The sequence below is a fragment of the Thunnus thynnus genome, chromosome 24 (genome assembly GCF_963924715.1).
Source record: "Thunnus thynnus chromosome 24, fThuThy2.1, whole genome shotgun sequence".
Lineage (NCBI taxonomy): Eukaryota > Metazoa > Chordata > Actinopteri > Scombriformes > Scombridae > Thunnus > Thunnus thynnus.
The window spans coordinates 15,414,524-15,435,893 of NC_089540.1; the positions used below are offsets into that span (position 1 = coordinate 15,414,524).

General features: G+C 34.0%; 2 protein-coding genes and 1 long non-coding RNA gene across 3 annotated transcripts in view; 2 read left to right on the plus strand and 1 right to left on the minus strand.

Moving 5' to 3' along the window:
- Positions 1-1,403: 1,403 nt before the first annotated feature.
- Positions 1,404-21,370, plus strand: part of LOC137176729 (lymphocyte function-associated antigen 3-like) — an 85,888-nt gene continuing 65,921 nt past the window's right edge. Inside the window, exons 1-7 of the mRNA XM_067582611.1 lie at positions 1,404-1,449; positions 1,741-1,873; positions 4,187-4,288; positions 5,731-5,880; positions 6,617-6,742; positions 6,833-6,993; positions 7,226-7,313. Coding sequence (XP_067438712.1) covers positions 4,243-4,288; positions 5,731-5,880; positions 6,617-6,742; positions 6,833-6,993; positions 7,226-7,313 — 571 coding nt within the window. The 5' untranslated portion in view covers positions 1,404-1,449; positions 1,741-1,873; positions 4,187-4,242. The remainder of the gene's footprint in view (positions 1,450-1,740; positions 1,874-4,186; positions 4,289-5,730; positions 5,881-6,616; positions 6,743-6,832; positions 6,994-7,225; positions 7,314-21,370) is intronic.
- On the plus strand, positions 8,912-16,502 carry LOC137177453 (uncharacterized). Its single transcript, XM_067583793.1, has 10 exons — positions 8,912-8,957; positions 11,745-11,870; positions 11,962-12,116; positions 13,080-13,173; positions 13,462-13,566; positions 13,665-13,760; positions 13,887-13,985; positions 14,940-15,035; positions 16,092-16,190; positions 16,474-16,502. Exons 1-10 carry the CDS (start codon positions 8,912-8,914, stop codon positions 16,500-16,502), a joined length of 945 nt encoding a protein of 314 aa, XP_067439894.1.
- Positions 18,984-21,211, minus strand: LOC137177295 (uncharacterized). Its single transcript, XR_010926057.1, has 3 exons — positions 20,642-21,211; positions 20,502-20,563; positions 18,984-19,704 (listed from the first exon to the last, which is right to left on the minus strand). It is a non-coding gene; the product is annotated as an uncharacterized lncRNA (long non-coding RNA).

The window sequence follows — 21,370 nt, forward strand, 5'->3', positions numbered from 1 at the left end:
TGTTATGTGTGTATTAATGTCTGTGCTTGTGCAACATAGGAGTTGCAGGCCTGCAGTTCTTGGCAGCCAGGGAAGTCAGTCCTACACAAAGCATGAAACATAAATCAGCAGTCCCCCCCCATGATAGGTGTTATACACAATGATAACATCATGAAAACTGTTTACAACATGAAGAATATACGAAAATAATGTTAATTAAAATAAAGCTGATTATATTTCTTTATCTCAGGAGTGGGGACAGCTCATGGTTCATCTGGACAACAGTTGTCACCACCGAGAGCCACGAGCTGTATTCCTTCTTCAGGAGGCAGCTTCTCACTGTATCTTCGAGGTGAACCCAGGAGATGCCCACAGTCTCACTGAGGCCAAGTGGTCCCAGCTGGAGGGGAAGCACAGGATGGTCAGCCTGACTGATGCCGAGGTGATGAAGAGTGAAATTAGCTTCTTTTTTTGCAGCTGCAGTGCAGTATTAAGTTGCCCTAAGGAGGTGTCATTTCTGTGTGGGGTTCTCTAGATTGGTGAATGCCTACATGTGTCATAGTAGTAATAAAGTATAATAAGGTTGTCTGATGTGACTGCTGTTAGTTATTGGTTTGATTAATGATTTACAGTCTAATAATGTGTGTTGTATTGATTACTAACGGTGGCTGATCAGGCTAATTATCAGCTAATTGTACTCAGTTTCTATGCAGTAAATGGTTGTGTGCGTGTTTTTAAACTACTTTCCTGATTAAACTCTATGTGCTTGATTATGTTATTAATGACTTCTGATGAAACTTGAAAGCTATTAGAATTCTGTTGCAGATATCCAGAATGTTCATTCTAGATATCAAAAATGTAATTGTGGATATCTGAAGTTGAGAGCCTAATAGCCTACACATGAATGGCAAAAGTGATGTAATTTGTCCTCGGAAAAATGTCATTGTGAATATCTGAAAGGTTGAAACTGAAATTTTGACTAGGAAGAATTGAATTAGATATCTGCGATGCATATCCAGTCTAGCTGTTAAATGTATCCTAAATTTATTTTTGACTTGTACAATCAACGTTGTTGGTATCTTGAAATACAATTTCTACTAGTAAGAATGTTATTGTGGATCTCTTTAATGATCATTCAGACTACTGAGAATACAGTTTTGACTAGGAAAAACACTATTATGGATATATAAAATGTAATTACAGATAGGAGTGTGGTTCGATTAAATGTTAACGACTTGCCATAACAGACTATAGTGTAGCCTACCTGCTGCGGGTCATTAAATGTGACAGAATATAGTGTCATGACCTGGCTTTTAGGACATGACAAATGAAGGGAAATACCAACGGATGTACCCAAAATCAATCATTTATCTGTAACACCTCCTCTATTCCCTCATATTTCCTGGTGACATTTGCTTTTACTTTTACTTTATCTGACATCGTGACGCAGATTCTTTTCTCCATCCTAAGGTAATGTAACCGACAGTTTCCAATGTTTTACACATTAATGGCTCTTTGTTCATGTTGTTATTATTAACTACTGTTAGATTAGTCCCTCTACAAACAGCAGAAATCTGTCGTTTGGTTGTTAAAAGTGTCGTTTGGAGCTAAAAGTGAACTCTCAACTAACGGCTGTAACATTTGCCACCATTTTATAGGCTAGTTGAGTTTGAGTGTGTGGAGTAACGTTAACAGTTGAAGTAAACTGATCGTCAGTAGTTCAGCACAGTGTTTTTATTGCTGTGTCCCAACACTTTTCAGGTTTTTCTGCCTGAATCAGCCTGTGGAGGAGGCGGAGATGAGCCGCTGCTCTCCCCGCTGTCTGAGACACTAAATGCGGCTCCGCTCGGCCGGACAGCCGCTGGAGAACAGCTTTGACTTCATGTGTCTACAGGTGAATATAGACCTGTTTATATTTATACTACAGGACTGATGTGGAGACAGAGGGGGAGATTTAACCTGTTAATTTATTACCGTGTTTTCACGTCGTCAAGTATTAGTTAGAAAAAACATTTAGTCAAAATCACAGATGGAAACAGCTGACCTCTCTCTCCTCTCAGGACAAGGACACAATTTAACAGATGTGTGTTAAAATAGTCCAAATGGAGCCCAAATAAACAGTGAAACCTGTTTATCTTGCTGTAATCATTCCTCCTGTTCATACTGACCATTAGAAGATCCCTTCATAATGCACTTACAATATAAGTGATGGGGGACAAAATCCACAGTCCTCCTTCTGTGCAAAAATGTATTTAAAAGTTTATCTGAAGCTAATATGAAGCTTCAGCGTCCAAATGAGTCAAATCCAGTAGATATCTTTCAACATTACAGTCTTTTTAGTGCCAAAGTTCCTCTTTTTGTTACTATACTTCCACCACAGCTCAACAGGGAAACACTGTCAGAGGAAACACAAAGAGGGAATTTTAAGCTAAAAAGACTGTAAATTTGTCAGATATCCACTTGATATGACTAACTCAGACTGATGAAGACTCATATAAGCTTCACATCAACTTTTAAATGCAGTTTTGCACAAAATGACTCCGTCACTTATGCTACTTTATGCTCCACTACATTTTACTCCAGTCCATTTATTTGATTGATTTGATTTGTTTATTGTAGTTAGTTTACAGATTGTGATTTTACATTTTGAAAAAATCATACTTATAAAATCCAATGCAGTGTTAAAGATCAAACCAGTGCTCCTCAACCTGTTTGGCTTGTGACCCCTGTGACCAAAAAGCAGCATCTAGTTGGGACCTCTTTACTTTTCAGATGGTTTCATTCATAGAATTGCTAGTGGGTCCAGAGAGGTAAAATTATACAATATTTCACTGAAAAGCAAATATGAAGCTAGTAAAAACAAATAAACACAGCAGCAGAACATTTAGTTTTTCTCTTTTCTTTCCTTTCTGACCCTTTGGGGGGTCTGAATCCTACAGGTTGGGAACCACTGGACTAAACACCAGCTACTTCATTTAAAAAAATTATTATGTATTAATTTAATCCAAAAAGTAATTCTTCCATTGTTTCTTTTTTAAGATGTGTGTGTTGTGTCTGGTTGACATGTTTTGAGGGTTTTAAGGGCTGAAACTAAATATATAAATACATAAATAATTATATAATGCTTAAATAAATGAATAAATATAATTATGTAATAAAATGCTTAATAAATGAATAAACAAGTAATTACTTAATAATTGTCACCATAAATAAATGAATCACAAATTAAATGAGACATTAAATATAAGTTGAATTTATGTTTATTTATTTATTTATTCACTTGTATATTAATTCATTTATTATTTTATTCACACTTTTATTTATCTATTTATAATCTTATTTCATCATTTATATATACTTTTATTTATCCATAGCGTAACTTGCTTCATCCATCAAAAGTCAGGGGGTGGGTTAAAGACTCTGATTGGTGAATGAACAGTATTACAGACCAGCAGGATCTGAGATCCTGAATACAGCTTCATTCATTTCTGTGTCAGTCGGGTCAATATCATTCCAATTCGTTCTGATCTAATCTGATCTAATAAAGCACAGGAACTGTAATTTTCCTCCATCTGTTCAGCTACAGCCGACATATCTACTATTGTAACACACAAGATTTAATTGAAATCTGCACCAGGTGCTGCCATCTTGAATTAGGCAAAAGCAGCAGATTCAAGTTCAACCACCAATCACAGGGCAGAGTCCGACCCCCTGACTGCTGATGGATGAAGATGACACATCTGTCTGTCTGTCTATCTATCATAGTTATATATTTATTCATATATTTAAGAATTTAGTTTTATAATTATTTATATATTTAGTTTCAGCCCTTTAAACCCTCCATATCAAAATAGCAGAAGGAAATGTTTTTATTGATTTATTTCTTTTATTCTCTTCCTGCATGTTTTTGTTCTAGAGGCAACAGTAAATCAACAGTTCTGTCTTAAGGAAACTGATCTTCTCTCTTTATGACACTAACTTACAGAGTGACTGAAACATTTAATGAAATATAAATAAAATGACAGCTGCTCAGTCAGAAGTTCGTCATGTATGTGAACCACTTCTTGTTGTTCTGCTGCTTTTACTTCCTCCTTCACTCTCAGCTACAGCTGTCAACAGAAGCCTTTCCTACTTTTAACTTTCTGAATACATTTATAAATCTATATATACTTTTAAAAAATGTTTTTATGTTTTTAAATATCAACAGAATCACCGTGAATTTATGTGTCTTACTGCTATTGAAGCCCAACTGAGAACAAGAAGATGTTGTTGCTTTACTTTCTATTATGGACCGCAGTGGCAGCCAACAGTAAGTTTAGAATCATTTAAACTGTTTTCACTGTTATAATTTTTTAACTGACATGTTGAGAAAATTATAATATCATGTTATATTTCTGTGCATTGCTTGTGTTATATTTTTTGATTTCAATTTTAATTTTGTGACGACCCCCTCAGGTTAGATAGAGGCTAGTTTCTGTTTACCACATGTACACATTTACATGAACTGTGACAACAGAAATGTATATTTGATGCCTTTTATAACTGTGAATATTTGGCTGTGAACAGTTTTATAAATCTGGTTTAAGGAATAATGATGTGATGAGGGGTTATAAGGTATTTGTAAAGAGTTTTAAAGGGATATTTGTTCCCTAAAATTGGAAATAGACTAGAATCAGTGTTGGAAATTACCCGAGGCACTTGGCTAACCCCTTAAGTCCCCCTATTTAGCATTAATAAGATGTATATGAACATTTATAAACATTTAATAGGTTTATAACACATTATAATGTAGTTGTAAGTATATATTAAAAGGACGGATTCACAATTTTTGAAGTCTTAAAACAACAGTCAGGAGCCCTTGAAACATGTTTTTGGGGACAAAATCCACAGTCCTCCTTCTGTGCAAAAATGTATTTAAAAGTTTATCTGAAGCTAATATGAAGCTTCAGCGTCCAAATGAGTCAAATCAAGTAGATATCTTTCAACGTTTCAGTCTTTTTAGTGCCAAAGTTCCTCTTTTTGTTACTATACTTCCACCACAGCTCAACAGGGAAACACTGTCTGAGGAAACACAAAGAGGGAATTTTTAGCTAAAAAGACTGTAAATGTGTCAGATATCCACTTGATATGACTAACTCAGACTGCTGAAGCCTCATATAAGCTTCACATCAACTTTTAAATGACTGTGTGGACACACTGTGGATTTTGGCCTCCATCACTTACATTGAAAGCACATTTGAAGGATCTTTTAATATCCAGTATGAACAGGAGGAATGATTACAGCGAGGAAAACCTCTTTCACTGTTCATATGGACACCTGACTGTTGTTTTAAGACACAGTTGAAAAACTGTGAACCTGTCCTTTAAGTGTTTATTAATGTACAATATTTGTCAGCAATTATAACTTCTCCTATGAAGACATATTTTATATTATTATAACTGTTTTACTAAATTGTCTTTATCTGATTACAGTTATGGATCCCACATGAGGAGTTACAATCATTAACAAACACATTAACAAACACTTATATTTGCTAAAAAAATAACATTATAGTATATTGTTATTTTGAGTATTTCTATTTTATGCTCCACTACATTTTAGAGGAAAATATTGTACTTTGTACTTTACTTTTTACTTGTTAGTTTTTACTAAAACTAGAGCAGGACACACTTGATTAAAGAAAAAATACATTTCAGTAATTAAACAGAGAAATTCAAATTCACTTATGTTTAATTCATTTTATTTTACAGAAGGACCACTCTACGGGAAAATAGGTGACAAAGCTGTTCTCACATCAGACTCTGTAGTGAATCACATCACCAGTATAGAGTGGAAACATGGACCTGATCTTGCCATGGAGTGGTACGGAGGCGAGACTACCGCCTACCGACACTTCAAAGGTACCACTTTAATCTAAATCAAGCTGTTTGGTAGCCAGAGATCAATGATTTTATACATTAATTTGAAGATTTTGACAAATTTAGGCTGAGATTTTGGTTTAAATTAGGGTTCTTAATATTTTCTGTCATAAATTAATTATATTTTAAGGAATTCTTTTACAGTATTTAATAGGTTTATCCCAGATTTTGGCTAAATGAATGGATTATATTATAATAGAGGGGTTTTGTTTGTGTTTTCTGCATGAATTGAGTTTTTTTAAGGAGTATAAACCATTAAACTTGACAAATACAATCAGGAATGAATTTTCACCTTTGTTAAAATATTAAGGACCTGTTGTACTGTTAAATAAGGTATCACTTTAACGTGTTTTAATCAAAAAAGCTCTTAAATGTAATCTCCAAATATCTGAATATGTTGCAATCTATACATTTATGTATTCATTATCCCTGTAAAACCCAGTTAAATACTTTAATTACATAATTATTTATGAGTAAATGAATGGAATTAGGGTTATAAAAAAGGGATTCACTTGCTTTTTCTGTGGGAAATCAAAACTAGAGATTTTTTGTATTAAAATCAGCTGTTCTACAAACATTTTTAGTGTTTTAAAGTGCATATTTCTCCAGCTGCCCACTCTTAAATGACCAACACTGGAAATAAGTGGCTCCAACTGACAACATGCTGTAAGACGACTAAAAATCCCTGTTTAGAAGCTAAACCTGTGCATTTTTGCAGATCGTGGTTTGCTGAACACTTCAACTGGAGCGCTGACGATCACAGGACTGACTCCAGACGACAGCGGCAGCTACACAGTAGAGATCAACAACAAAGTCACCAGCAAGACTCAACTCCTGGTTATCTGTAAGTGGAGGAATTGTGTATGAAGTTTGTCTTGGTTTATCAAAACGGCCCTAAATTCAAAGTAAAAATCTTTGTTTCTTTTTCTATCAGCTCCTGTCTCTAAACCCACCCTCTCCATATGGTGTGAACCTGAGATGACCTACTGTGTCCTCACCTGTAATGGCAACACCACAGGTGTTGAACTGGTCACATACTGGTGGACATCAGGTGCGGACACATGGTCTTCAACCAAGGAGCACAATATAACAAAGGTTAACACAGGATAATGATGTTTGTGTGTCTGATCAGTAACAGATAAATCATGTTGCAAGAATAAACCAGAATCTAGTCTTTAAATTGATTCACATATTCAGGCATCAGTTGGTGACCAGCTTATTGTTGATAATCTGGACAGACTGTAAAAAGACAAAGTGAGCTCCTCAAACAATCTGTACATTTGGTTTATGAACTTTCAGCTAATATTGTTTTTCTCCCAATTTTTAGGAAGACAATGAGCTGTGGTTCAGCTGTGTGTTTAAAAACCCAGTCAGCTCAAGCAGCAGTGAAAAAGTCTTCAACCCCTTCATGGAAAGTGAGTTATCACACCAACAAATATCTGCTGTAACACATTTAATGTATTAATGTATCTTACTGTTTTTCCTAAACATGACAATGTACAATGTACACATTTACATGAACTGTAGAACCAGGAAATGTATATTTGAAGTCTATCGTAACTGTGAATATTTGGCTGTGAACAGTTTTATAAATCTGGTTTAAGGAATAATGATGTGATGAGGGGTCATAAGGTATTTGTTAAGAGTTTTAAAGGGATATTTGTCCCCTAAATTAGAAATAGACTAGAATCAGTGGTGGAAATTAGCTGAGGTGCTTGGGTAACACTTTAAGTCCCCCTATTTAGCATTAATAAGATGTATATAAACATTTATAAACATTTAATAAATGTTTATAACACACTATAATGTAGTTGTAAGTATATGTTAAAAGGACGGATTCACATTTCAAGTCTGTCTTAAAACAACAGTCAGGAGCCCAAATGAACATGTAAACATGTTTTTCTTGCTGTAATTATTCCTCCTGTTCATACTGACCATTAGAAGATCCCTTCATAATGCACTTACAATGGAAGTGATGGAGGACAAAATCCACAGTCCTCCTTCAGTGCAAAAATGTATTTAAAAGTTTATCTGAAGCTAATATGAAGCTTCAGCGTCCAAATGAGTCAAATCAAGTAGATATCTTTCAACATTACAGTCTTTTTAGTGCCAAAGTTCCTCTTTTTGTTACTATACTTCCACCACAGCTCAACAGGGAAACACTGTCTGAGGAAACACAAAGAGGGAATTTTTAGCTAAAAAGACTGTAAATGTGTCAGATATCCACTTGATATGACTAACTCAGACTGATGAAGCCTCATATAAGCTTCACATCAACTTTTAAATGACTGTGTGGACACACTGTGGATTTTGGCCTCCATCACTTACATTGAAAACACATTTGAAGGATCTTTTAATATCCAGTATGAACAGGAGGAATGATTACAGCGAGGAAAACCTCTTTCACTGTTCATATGGACACCTGACTGTTGTTTTAAGACACAGTTGAAAAACTGTGAACCTGTCCTTTAAGTGTTTATTAATGTACAATATTTGTCAGCAATTATAACTTCTCCTATGAAGACATATTTTATATTATTATAACTGTTTTACTAAATTGTCTTTATCTGATTACAGTTATGGATCCCACATGAGGAGTTACAATCATTAACAAACACTTAGATTTGCTAAAAAACAACATCATAGTGTGTTAAATGTTAAATACTGCTGTAAATGCTAAACAGGAGGCTTTAAGTAAAGTTTTACTGTTTGTTATTTTGAGTATTTCTATTTTATGTTACTTTATGCTCCATTACATTTTAGAGGAAATTATTGTACTTTGTACTTTACTTTTCACTTAGTTTTTACTAAAACTAGAGCAGGACACACTTGATTAAAGAAAAAATACATTTCAGTAATTAAACAGAGAAATTTGCATTCACATCTATTTAATTTATTTTATTTTGCAGAAGAACCACTCTACAGGAAAATAGGTGACAAAGCTGTTCTCACACCAGACTCTGTAGTGAATCTCATCACCAGTATAGTGTGGAAACATGGACCTGATCTTGCCATGGAGTGGTATGGAGGCGAGACTTTCTCCTCCCAACACTTCAAAGGTACCACTTTAATCTAAATCAAGCTGTTTGGTAGCCAGAGATCAATGATTTTATACATTAGTTTGAAGTTTTTGATACATTTAGGTTGAGATTTTGGTTTAAATTAGTAGTCGAAATATTTTCTGTTGTAAATTAATTATATTTTAAGGAATTCTTTTACAGTATTTAATAGGTTTATCACAGATTTTGGCTAAATAAATGGATTATATTATGAAAGAGGGGTTTTGATGTATTTTCTGCATGGATTGAGTTCTTTTTAAGAAGTATAAGCCATTAAGTTTGACAAATACAATTACTGTAATGTAATCCTTGAATTTTCACCTTTAAATTAAAATATTAAGGCCCATTAAAGGTGTACTGATAAATAAGATATCACTTTCATATGTTTTGGTAAAAATAATCCCCAAATATCTGAATATGTTGCAATCTATAGATTAATTCATTCATTATCCCTGTGAAACCCAATTAAATACCTTAATTACATAATAATCAATGGGTGAAATGAATAGAATTAGGGTTACTAGTGCAGTGCCTGTTCAAAATGTGCATGTTCGGGATGGGCTGATTTCTCAATACCTAGAGAGAGTTGTTCCTGTCCCCTAAACCCCTCTCATACAGACTATCGGTAGATGCTACAGTTTACCGATGCTCCCTAAATGCCTCACACGCAGGCTATCAGTAGTTGCTATAATTTACTCATGTTCCCTAAACGCCTCACATGCAGCCTATTGGTAGACGCTACAATTTACTGATGCTCCCTAAACACCTCACACGCAGAATATCTGGAGACTGAAGTTGATCAGATGAACTGTAGTAATCATTCAAAACGTGCCTGAGACATCCTGCACTATGTTCTGAACATACATACAAAGTTCAGTTCAGAACAGGACTAGAATTTAACTCTCTAAACTTTTTCAATTCATTCTCTGGTAGTTCTTATCACTACTGATGTAATCCCACCTCAGACCACAATGTGGGTTGCAAAGGCAGAGTGGTGCTGTCTGTATTTCTGCTCATTGAATCCATGTGCAGAAGAAGAACGTTGTTTATGAGGTATTTTTATATATTTCTGAACGTGCCTGAGACATTGAGCACTAAGTCTTGAACGTACATGCCAAGATTAATTCACAGTAATGTTGCACAGGTCAGTAGTCGAGCTTAAGGGTCCTATCTTATGCCCGGTGCAAAGCAGCACCAAGCGCAACGCTTGTGTCTTTGCTAGTTGTCATTTTCCCGTCCAGCGCTGACGTTGTTTTTACAGCAAATGCACTTGTGCCCATCTGAGCGCCCATGGGCGTGTTGGTCCTAAAATAAGGTGTGGTCAGGTGCATTGACCAACAAAAACCTGGTCTGAAGACAATGGTGCAGTGTTATCAGGATAGTAATATGCGCCTACAGGCGGGTGCACAATGTACACTCTGCTTGTTACACACATGGACGCGCAGCAGCACACAAACATGCAAAAGATAATAAATAAAAGGATTACAATGTGAAAGATTATTATTGTGTACATCAACATATTTTTAAAAAATACATGATACTGGCTAGTCAGAATATTTATCAGAATTAGCTAATCACAGTAATGACGGATTAAATTGTCTAATTGTTTGATTAAATCGAGGCAATACATGGAGGTATTTAAACAGATCTGTCAGGTTGAAGGTGTCTGTCAAGACCCAGCAAACAGATATCAACAACAGATCAAACACAGATCAACTTTCCTGCTTCATCAATACATGATGACATGAGGAACACATGAGGAAATAAATGAGGTGAAAACAATGATTCAACTAAAGAAGGAAATAAATCTGGACAGCTTCTAGCTGCTGCCAGCAGCAGGATCAGAACCTTAGAAAGTCCTGATAACTGTGTATGATGATTTTTTACATAATTAAAATGATTTAATTTCTGAACAATATTTAACAAATATTCTTTAACATTTTTGAGATTACAGTGATCAGGTCTCCATACTTACAGCAGTTAAAACCCTGCTGATTTGACCTTTTACTCCATGACTGAATAAAACAATTTTAAAGAAACCAAAGCTGTAACTCAAATAATAAATCTGGTTAAACTGGTGGTCTGGGGCCACAGGATTGTCCAGGAGCAGCAGGGTTTAGTGTGCTCGTTATGAATCATGCTCTTTCACTTCACGCACAAGCAGATCTGTTTCCTCTGCAGAGAAGCGCTCATTCTTACTACTTAGCAAATGCGCCATTATAATAGCAATCCGCCAAGCTGCAAGTGCACCAGGCTTTTAAAGGGAATCGGAGATGACACTCTGATTGGTTTATTGCACGTTATACCCAAAACACACTCATGATTAATTAAGAGACTAAGTACAACCCTAAATGCGCTTCAGACGCTTAAACGTTTTCAAGTCATCATCACTACTGATGTAATACCACCTCCGACCACAATGTGGCTTGCAATGGCAGAGTGGTGCTGTCCGTATTTCTGCTCGTTGACTCCATTGGCAGAAGAAGAAGCAAATCAACGTTATCAGCATTATTTATGAGGTATTTTTATACATTTCTTGCGAAGGACAAATCCACATACATACATACATACATACAGACAGACAGAGTTTCCTTGCTTTATATAGAGAGATAAAGACTTGTATGAAAATCAGCTGTTCTACAAACATTTTTAGTGTTTTAAAGTTCAGATTTCTCCAGCTGCCCACTCTTAAGAGATCAACACTGGAAATAAGTGGCTCTGGCTGACAACATACTGTAAGATGACTAAAAATCTCTGTTTAGAAGCTAAACCTGTGCATTTTTGCAGATCGTGGTTCACTGAACACTTCAACTGGAGCGCTGACGATCACAGGACTGACTCCAGACGACAGCGGCAACTACACAGTAGAGATCAACAACAAAGTCACCAGCAAGACTCAACTCCTGGTTATCTGTAAGTGGAGGAATTGTGTATGAAGTTTGTCTTAGTTTATCAAAACGCCCTAAATTCAAAGGAAATGTCTTTTTGTTTTGTTTTCTATCAGCTCCTGTCTCTAAACCCACCCTCTCCGATTGGTGTTCAATGACCTACTGTGTCCTCACCTGTAATGGCAACAGTACAGGCGCTGAACCAGTCACCTACTGGTGGACATCAGGTGACACGACGTGGTCTTCAACCAAGGAGCAGAAAATAACAATGGTAAACACAGGATAATGATGTTTGTGTGTCTCATCAGTAACAGATAAATCATGTTGAAAGAATAAACCAGAATCTAGTTTTTAAATTGATTCACATATTCAGGCATCAGTTGGTGACCAGCTGAGGCAGAATCCAGGCTGTGCAGTTTAGGATATTTAGACAGTTTAGAGTATTTTTGAAATTAGCTTTAACTATATCTGGTATATTCAATATTTTTTGCATTGTCTCTGGTAAATAAACAATATATAATTAAATAAACTGAACAGCAACATGAACAAACCTGCAGAAAATAAAGATTTCAGATCATGGAAAGGGCCAGACTTGTCTCTGTAAAGTCATAAAAAGTGACAACAAGAGCTGCATTTGGATACAAGGTTGGACATTTTTATTTTTATCCAATTAAAAGACAACTGTTGAGATAATCTAATATTTTATATATATGTCATAGTTTCACAAAACATTCAAAGATATTTTGTTACAAGTTTAAACCTTCAGTGTTCAGACATTTTTAAAACTCTGAATATCTCCACATGTGTCATGACAAATAGTAATAAAGCATCACATTAATTAATTTGTAAATTTATTTATTAATTCCTGAGTTTATTATACAATTAGATATTAATAAATTAAATTATTTATTTCTATTTTTGCGACACTTTTGGTCCTCTATACACCAGATGTGGCAATTTCAGTGTTTTTGATTTTTTTTTTGTTTCCCATACAATCTTGCATGTGATAAAAATGTGATATTAGAAAACTTGATAGGTTTCTCTGTTAATTACTTTATATCTATTTGTGATACAAAGAAAAAATCAAAAAGATGTTAGAAATTGCCCAAATAAGGTTTTAGTATTTGGTTTGGTAATCTGGACATAGTGTAAAAAGACAAAGTGAGCTCCTCAAAAGATTTGTATGTTTGGTTTATGAGCTTTCAGCTAATATTGTTTTTCTCCCTATTTCTAGGTGGAAAAGGAGCTGTGGTTCAGCTGGTTCAGCTGTGCGTTTGAAAACCCAGTCAGCAACATTGGCAGTGAAAAAGTCTTCAACCCCTTCATAAGTGAGTTATCACACCAACAAATATCTGCTGTAACACATTTAATGTATTAATGCATCTTACTGTTTTTACTAAACATGACAATGTGCTCAATGTCCTCATAGGAGTTACAAAACATGATCTAACAACATTAAATGACTAAATGATGAGCTTTGAGTTCATTATTTTTCTGTATTGGGTCACCTCAGAGTGCATTATCAAAGATGGGATCAGCTAACAACATTAGAATACAATACAGTGTCCTTGTAAACCATTTGTTGTTTTAATTATTTTTTCATTCACTTTTTGTAGGGAATCAGCTCATCTTCATGGCAATATTATTACTGGTTGTCTGCATCATCATCATCACTTTCAGACGAAAAGGCATCATCAATTTCAGTCATGAATGGATAAAAGGTAAGAAGTCACAAAATATTGTATTTATTTTCATGTACTAAATAAACTGTATTTATACCATTTGTTGTTTTAATTATTCATTCTTTCATTTTTTGTAGGGCTTCTGAAATGGACGTTCGTCTTCGTATTAGTATGTATTCTGGTTATGTTTAACATCATCCTCATCTTCGATTCAAACTACGAAGGCAGAAAAGGTAAGAAGCCTCACCCACCTCAGAGTGCATTATCAAAGATGGGATCAGCTAACAACATTGGAATACAATACAGTGTCCTTGTAAACCATTTGTTGTTTTAATTAATTATTCTTTCATTTTTTGTAGAGCTTCTGACAAGGATGTTCATCATGATAGCAGTATTTGGAGTGATTCTGATTGGGTTCATCATCATCTTCATCTGTTTTCTATACAAAGTCGGAGCATGTAAGAAGTCACAAAATATTATATTTATTTATTTTGGTCTGATATCAATCAAATCTTTGACTTGAATTTACATTCTTTATATTTCTTTAGGTGGGTCACCTCAGAGTTCATTATCAAAGATGGGATCAGCTAACAACATTGGAATACAATACAGTGTCCTTGTAAACTATTTGTTGATTTAATTATTTATTCTTTCAGATTTTGCCACGGATCTGAAATGGATGTTCATCTTAATGCCAGTATTATTTCTGGATATGTTCAGCATCATCATCAATTTAATATACAAAGGCGTAAAAGGTAAGAAGTCACAAAATATTGTATTTATTTTGATGCATTAAATAAACTGTATTTTGGTGGTTTGATATAAATCAAATCTTTGACTTGAATTTACATTCTTTATATTTCTTTAGGTGTGGTATATTAATATTTATGTAAATTTGACTGATAATGTTAATCTAGTTGTGCATCATCCATATTCAAGTTCTTTCAAGAGTGTGATTCTACCAACAATATTAGTCCTGATGATGTATTTTCATGCTAAGAGACAGGAAGTTTCTATCCTCATGCAAACATCCACAACCACAACCAATACCAAGAGATTCTCTCCAGATGTTTGATGAATCTGCATAAAAGGATGTTTCAGGGTCGACTTGTTGTCTTAGTGGTTAAAGCTCATAACAAATAACTGCAACATCACTACTATTATGCACTATTAATGCATCTTACTGTTTTTACTAAACATGACAATGTAGTCAATGTCCTCATAGGAGTTACAAAACATGTTGTAACAGCATTAAATGACTAAATGACGAGCTTTGAGTTTATTATTTTTCTGTATTGGGTCACCTCAGAGTGCATTATCAAAGATGGGATCAGCTAACGACATTAGAATACAATACAGTGTCCTTGTAAACCATTTGTTGTTATAATTATTTATTCTTTCACTTTTTGTAGATGATCTGACATGGATGTACATCCTGATAGCAGTATTTGGAGTGATTCTGGTTGGGTTCATCATCGCCATTTATTTTAGATTCAAGCGCAGAAAGTGTAAGAAGTCACAAAATATTTTATTTGTTTATTTTGGTTTGATATAAATCAAATCTTTGACTTGAATTTACACTCTTTATATTTCTTTAGGTGTGGTATATTAATATTTCTCTGAATTTGACTGATAATGTTAATCTAGTTGTGCATCATACATATTCAAGTTCTTTCAAGAGTGTGATTCTACCAACAATATTAGTCCTGATGATGTATTTTCATGCTAAGAGACAGGAAGTTTCTATCCTCATGTAAACATCCACAACCACAACCAACACCAAGAGATTCTCTCCAGATGTTTGATGAATCTGCATAAAAGCATGTTTCAGGGTCGACTTGTTGTCTTAGTGGTTAAAGCTCATAACAAATAACTGCAACATCACTACTATTATGCACTATTAATGCATCTTACTGTTTGTACTAAACATGACAACGTACTCAATGTCCTCATAGGAGTTACAAAACATGTTCTAACAACATTAAATGACTAAATGACGAGCTTTGAGTTTTCTGTATTATTTTTCTGTATTGGGTCACCTCAGAGTGCATTATCAAAGATGGGATCAGCTAACAACATTAGAATACAATACAGTGTCCTTGTAAACCATTTGTTGTTTTAATTATTTATTCTTTCACTTTTTTGTAGGGTTTCTCATATTGAATGTCATGTACATGATACCTTGTATGTTGGGTTTGTTCAACATCATCATTTTAATGTACAAAGCCATAAAAGGTAAGAAGTCACAAATATTGTATTTATTTTGATGCATTAAATATACTGTATTTTGGTGGTTTGATATAAATCAAATCTTTGACTTGAATTTACATTCTTTATATTTCTTTAGGTGTGGTATATTAATATTTATGTAAATTTGACTGATAATGTTAATCTAGTTGTGCATCATACATATTCAAGTTCTTTCAAGAGTGTGATTCTACCAACAATATTAGTCCTGATGATGTATTTTCATCCATGGGATCAGCTAACAACATTAGAATACAATACAGTGTCCTTGTAAACCATTTGTTGTTTAAATTATTTATTTTTTCATTTTTTTGTAGGGGATCTGATATGGATGATCATCTTAGCAACAGTATTTGGAGTGATTATGGTTGGGTTCATCATCGTCTTCATCTTTTTAACATACAAAGACATAAAAGGTAAGAAGTCACAAAATATTGTATTTATTTTGATGCACTAAATATACTGTATTTTGGTGGTCTGATATAAATCAAATCTTTGACTTGAATTTACATTCTTTATATTTCTTTAGGTGTGGTATATTAATATTAATTTATTCATATTATGCACTATTAATGCATCTTACTGTTTTTACTAAACATGACAATGTCCTCATAGGAGTTACAAAACATGTTCTAACAGCATTAAATGACTAAATGACGAGCTTTGAGTTTATTATTTTTCTGTATTGGGTCACCTCAGAGTGCATTATCAAAGATGGGATCAGCTAACGACATTAGAATATAATACAGTGTCCTTGTAAACCATTTGTTGTTTTAATGATTTATTCTTTCATTTTCTTTGTAGATGAACTGAGATTCATGCTCATCGTAATAGCAGTTTGTATTTCTGTTGTGTTCAACATCATCAATTCATTATACAGAGCCATAAGAGGTAAGAAATCTTAAAATATTGTATTTATTTTTGATGCACTAAATATTCACTAAATAATCTTTCAAGAGTGTGATTCTACCAACAATATTAGTCCTGATGATGTATTTTCATGCTAAGAGACAGGAAGTTTCTATCCTCATGCAAACATCCACAACCACAACCAACACCAAGAGATTCTCTCCAGATGTTTCATGAATCTGCATAAAAGGATGTTTCAGGGTCGACTTGTTGTCTTGGTGGTTAAAGCTCATAACAAATAACTGCAACATCACTACTATTATGCACTATTAATGCATCTTACTGTTTTTATTAAACATGACAATGTACTCAATGTCCTCATAGGAGTTACAAAACATGTTGTAACAACATTAAATGACTAAATGACGAGCTTTGAGTTTATTATTTTTCTGTATTGGGTCACCTCAGAGTGCATTATCAAAGATGGGATCAGCTAACAACATTGGAATATGATACAGTGTCCTTGTAAACCATTTGTTGTTTTAATTATTTATTCTTTCACTTTTTGTAGATGATCTGACATGGATGATCATCGTATCAGCAATATTTGGAGTGATTATGGTTGGGTTCATCATTGTCATCATCATCATGTATTTCAGATACAAAGACAAATTATGTAAGAAGTCACAAAATATTTTATTTATTTATTTTGGTTTGATATAAATCAAATCTTTGACTTGAATTTACATTCGTTATATTTCTTTAGGTGTGGTATATTAATATTTATATAAATTTGACTGATGATGTTAATCTAGTTGTGCATCATACATATTCAAGTTCTTTCAAGAGTGTGATTCTACCAACAATATTAGTCCTGATGATGTATTTTCATGCTAAGAGACAGGAAGTTTCTATCCTCATGCAAACATCCACAACCACAACCAACACCAAGAGATTCTCTCCAGATGTTTGATGAATCTGCATAAAAGGATGTTTCAGGGTCGACTTGTTGTCTTAGTGGTTAAAGCTCATAACAAATAACTGCAACATCACTACTATTATGCACTATTAATGCATCCTACTGTTTTTACAAAACATGACAATGTAGTCAATGTCCTCATAGGAGTTACAAAACATGTTCTAACAGGCATTAAATGACTAAATGAGGAGCTTTGAGTTTATTATTTTTCTGTATTGGTTCACCTCAGAGTGCATTATCAAAGATGGGATCAGCTAACGACATTGGAATACAATACAGTGTCCTTGTAAACCATTTGTTGTTTTCATTATTTATTCTTTCACTTTTTTGTAGATGATCTGACAGAGGTGTTCATGTTAACAGCAGTTTGTATTTCGAGTGTGTGCAACATCATCATCAATTTAATATACAAAGGCAGAAAAGGTAAGAAGTCACAAAATATTGTATTTATTTTTGATGCATTAAATATACTGTATTTTGGTGGTCTGATATAAATCAAATCTTTGAATGAATTTACATTCTTTATATTTCTTTAGGTGTGGTATATTAATATTTCTGTAAATTTGACTGATAATGTTAATCTAGTTGTGCATCATACATATTCAAGTTCTTTCAAGAGTGTGATTCTACCAACAATATTAGTCCTGATGATGTATTTTCATGCTAAGAGACAGGAAGTTTCTATCCTCATGCAAACATTCACAACCACAACCAACACCAAGAGATTCTCTCCAGATGTTTCATGAATCTGCATAAAAGGATGTTTCAGGGTCGACTTGTTGTCTTAGTGGTTAAAGCTCATAACAAATAACTGCAACATCACTACTATTATGCACTATTAATGCATCTTACTGTTTTTACTAAACATGACAATGTAGTCAATGTCCTCATAGTAGTTACAAAACATGTTGTAACAGCATTAAATGACTAAATGATGAGCTTTGAGTTTATTATTTTTCTGTATTGGGTCACCTCAGAGTGCATTATCAAAGATGGGATCAGCTAACGACATTAGAATACAATACAGTGTCCTTGTAAACCATTTGTTGTTTTAATTATTTATTCTTTCACTTTTTGTAGATGATCTGACATGGATGTTCAACTTCATACCAGTATGTATGCTGGTTGGGTTCATCATCATCATCATCTATTTGATATACAAAGGCGTCATCTATTTCAGACGCAAAAGGAGAGAACGTAAGCAGTCACAAAATATTGTATTTATTTTGATGCACTAAATATACTGTATTATGGTGGTTTGATATAAATCAGATGTGTTTCTGGATGTTTCAGGGTCGACTTGTTGTCTTAGTGCCTAAATCTCATAACAAATAACTGCAACATCACTACCTTTTTATGTCTCCATCTACACTACTGAAGGCAAAAATGCTAATTAAGTAAACTTACTTTGACTTAAAATCACTTAACGTCTCAATACATTTTACAAACAAAAAAAGCACATGTTCAACAATAATAAAAAAAGCATTTTTATGGCTTTTGTACAGAAAATTTTAAATAATGAACAAAAGTCTGAACAGGATAGCACTTACACAATTAAATTGTAGTAAAATGTAGCATTCTCAGTGCTAACCAAAAGTAGTAATAAGACACTAACATCTAACTGGGTCCAATGAGCAGTTGTCTTGAATAATTCAGTGAGTAACTGCCTCAAACTTATACACAATAATACACAATTTTTAAAAGAATGGAAAATAAAAAATAAAATAAATAAATCAAATAACACAATAAACAGAAATAGTCCGTTATGGAGGTGGAGAACCTCCAATGAAGTGTTCTTTAGTTTACTGATTGTTCCTTTAATCCACGGTTACTCCTTATGATTAAAGAGCTCAAGAGTTCAGTTCAAAGTAGTTTTGTGTTGTATCTGTTCCAAGTGTCTAATAGTGTCACTACTATTACTACCCGGGTAGGATAATTAGTGTGTGTGTCTTATCTGTAACCCAATGAAAATGGGTATAACTTTAAATCAGATGTCCTCTGTGGGCAGTTCCTACAGTTGACCAACACCGTTTCTACAACTGTCCACAGAGTCACAGGCTGGACTCACCATCTCTGATTCTATCTGGTCACAAAAAACCAACCTACACAGATACAGATAGTGCAGGATAATAAGTTATTTGGTTCTCTTTATGTGACTAAGATGAGATCTCATTAAATTCTTTTCTCTCTCAGAATGTCATACATCATATAACCAACAACTAAGGATACACTTGTACTACATTGACCATATATTAACAACTGGTAATTTTAACATGATCAATTTACCATGAATTTCTTTAAAACAGATGTCTTTTTAACTTTAACAATAAATTATTTACAATGAATTTTCTCTCTGTCACATCAACATTTGTATTCTTACAGTAACAGATTGCTCATTATGAATTTCTAATGTCAAAACAATTAGTATTTTAACATTTATCAAAATTATTTGCTGTATTGTTACATTTTTTGCACCATTTTAATGTACTGTTAATCATGAAATGAACTAAATTATCCTTTATGATTCACTTAACATGTACATCTAGTAACCAAAATAAGTTAAATAACCATTTACTGGCATTACAAAACATTAAAGTGCGCAAATCCCATTAAAACATAAAGATTTTAATATTAGAAAACAGTGTAATGTTCCTTTAAAGTGTTGACAAGGTGTCGGTCGCTCTATTAGTCAGAGCTAGCGATTAGCAGCTAGCGATCTTTTTAGATTATAAATACAATGATACAGTTGCACCAAAGCATGTAATAAACATTAGACCACATTTTAACAATCAGCGGTTGGTTTTTATGAAAAGTATCTTGACTCAACAGGAAGTTTAATGCAGCTTCCCTCCACAGTGGCTAACACAACAACAGACTAGCAGACAACATGGCAACTCACCGGAGTTTCTCAACATTAATAACTGGACAGAAGTTGTTTCCCTCTCGCTTACAGTTGGACCTCTATTAAAAGATCAATTTATTAGCATTGTTACATGGACATTAATCTGACTTTTATGACTATTTTGCGGTGTTTCATACCAGGAAATGCTCGTTTTTTGTTTGTTTACATGCTCACACACGTCTGCTGTGTTGGCAGTGCTGCTGCGGTAAAAGGAAGCAGGAACGTGTCTCCCTCAACATAACAGGCGCACTGTGTTTATGCGCCCAACAACATGTAATTACATCTCTAAATCACATATATGGGTTTTGTAGCCCTATAGTCCATGTGGGATACAAAAATAATAGGTTTCAGTCTGGATTTAATGGGTTAAGGCTCCGACCATGAACCGCAGTATCTCACAGATCAGACAATTTTCATGTCTCAATCTATTTTAGGGAAATATGCCAATAATTTGTTTGTTTTTTTTAGTATGAAATCACAGTGTCTTGATACACTTGACAAAAAAGAAAGAAGACAATTAGAGAAAGAGAAAATAATAACAACATACATTATACTAAACATACATGATACTATTCAGTTATAGGAGTGGCACAAATTGGATTCAAGAGGTGAAGCGTCGACCATGAACCACAACGTCCCTGATTCATGTTTGATTATCTTCACTGATAGTAATCAATAATCAATAAAAGCATAGAACGCCCAATAAGTTATCACCTAAAATCTGAATGGTGTAATCTTTGGAATAATGAGATAACCTCCATCCTGTGATGTGAGTGTTCGTGGGGGAATGTGAGGTCTGAGAAGTTTTGACAGGTCAGGAGGTAATAGGTAGCAGTTTGTAGTTTGACTTGAATGAAACTGTAAAC

What these genes read in the sequence shown, in the direction of transcription:
- LOC137177453 (XM_067583793.1), top strand. Translation starts at nt 8,912, where the DNA reads ATGGAGTGGTATGGAGGCGAGACTTTCTCCTCCCAACACTTCAAAG. An exon ending in AGGAGCAGAAAATAACAATG is followed by an intron (nt 12,117 to 13,079) that starts GTAAACACAGGA and finishes CCCTATTTCTAG; the next exon opens with GTGGAAAAGGAGCTGTGGTT. An exon ending in TAGATTCAAGCGCAGAAAGT is followed by an intron (nt 15,036 to 16,091) that starts GTAAGAAGTCAC and finishes ATTTTTTTGTAG; the next exon opens with GGGATCTGATATGGATGATC.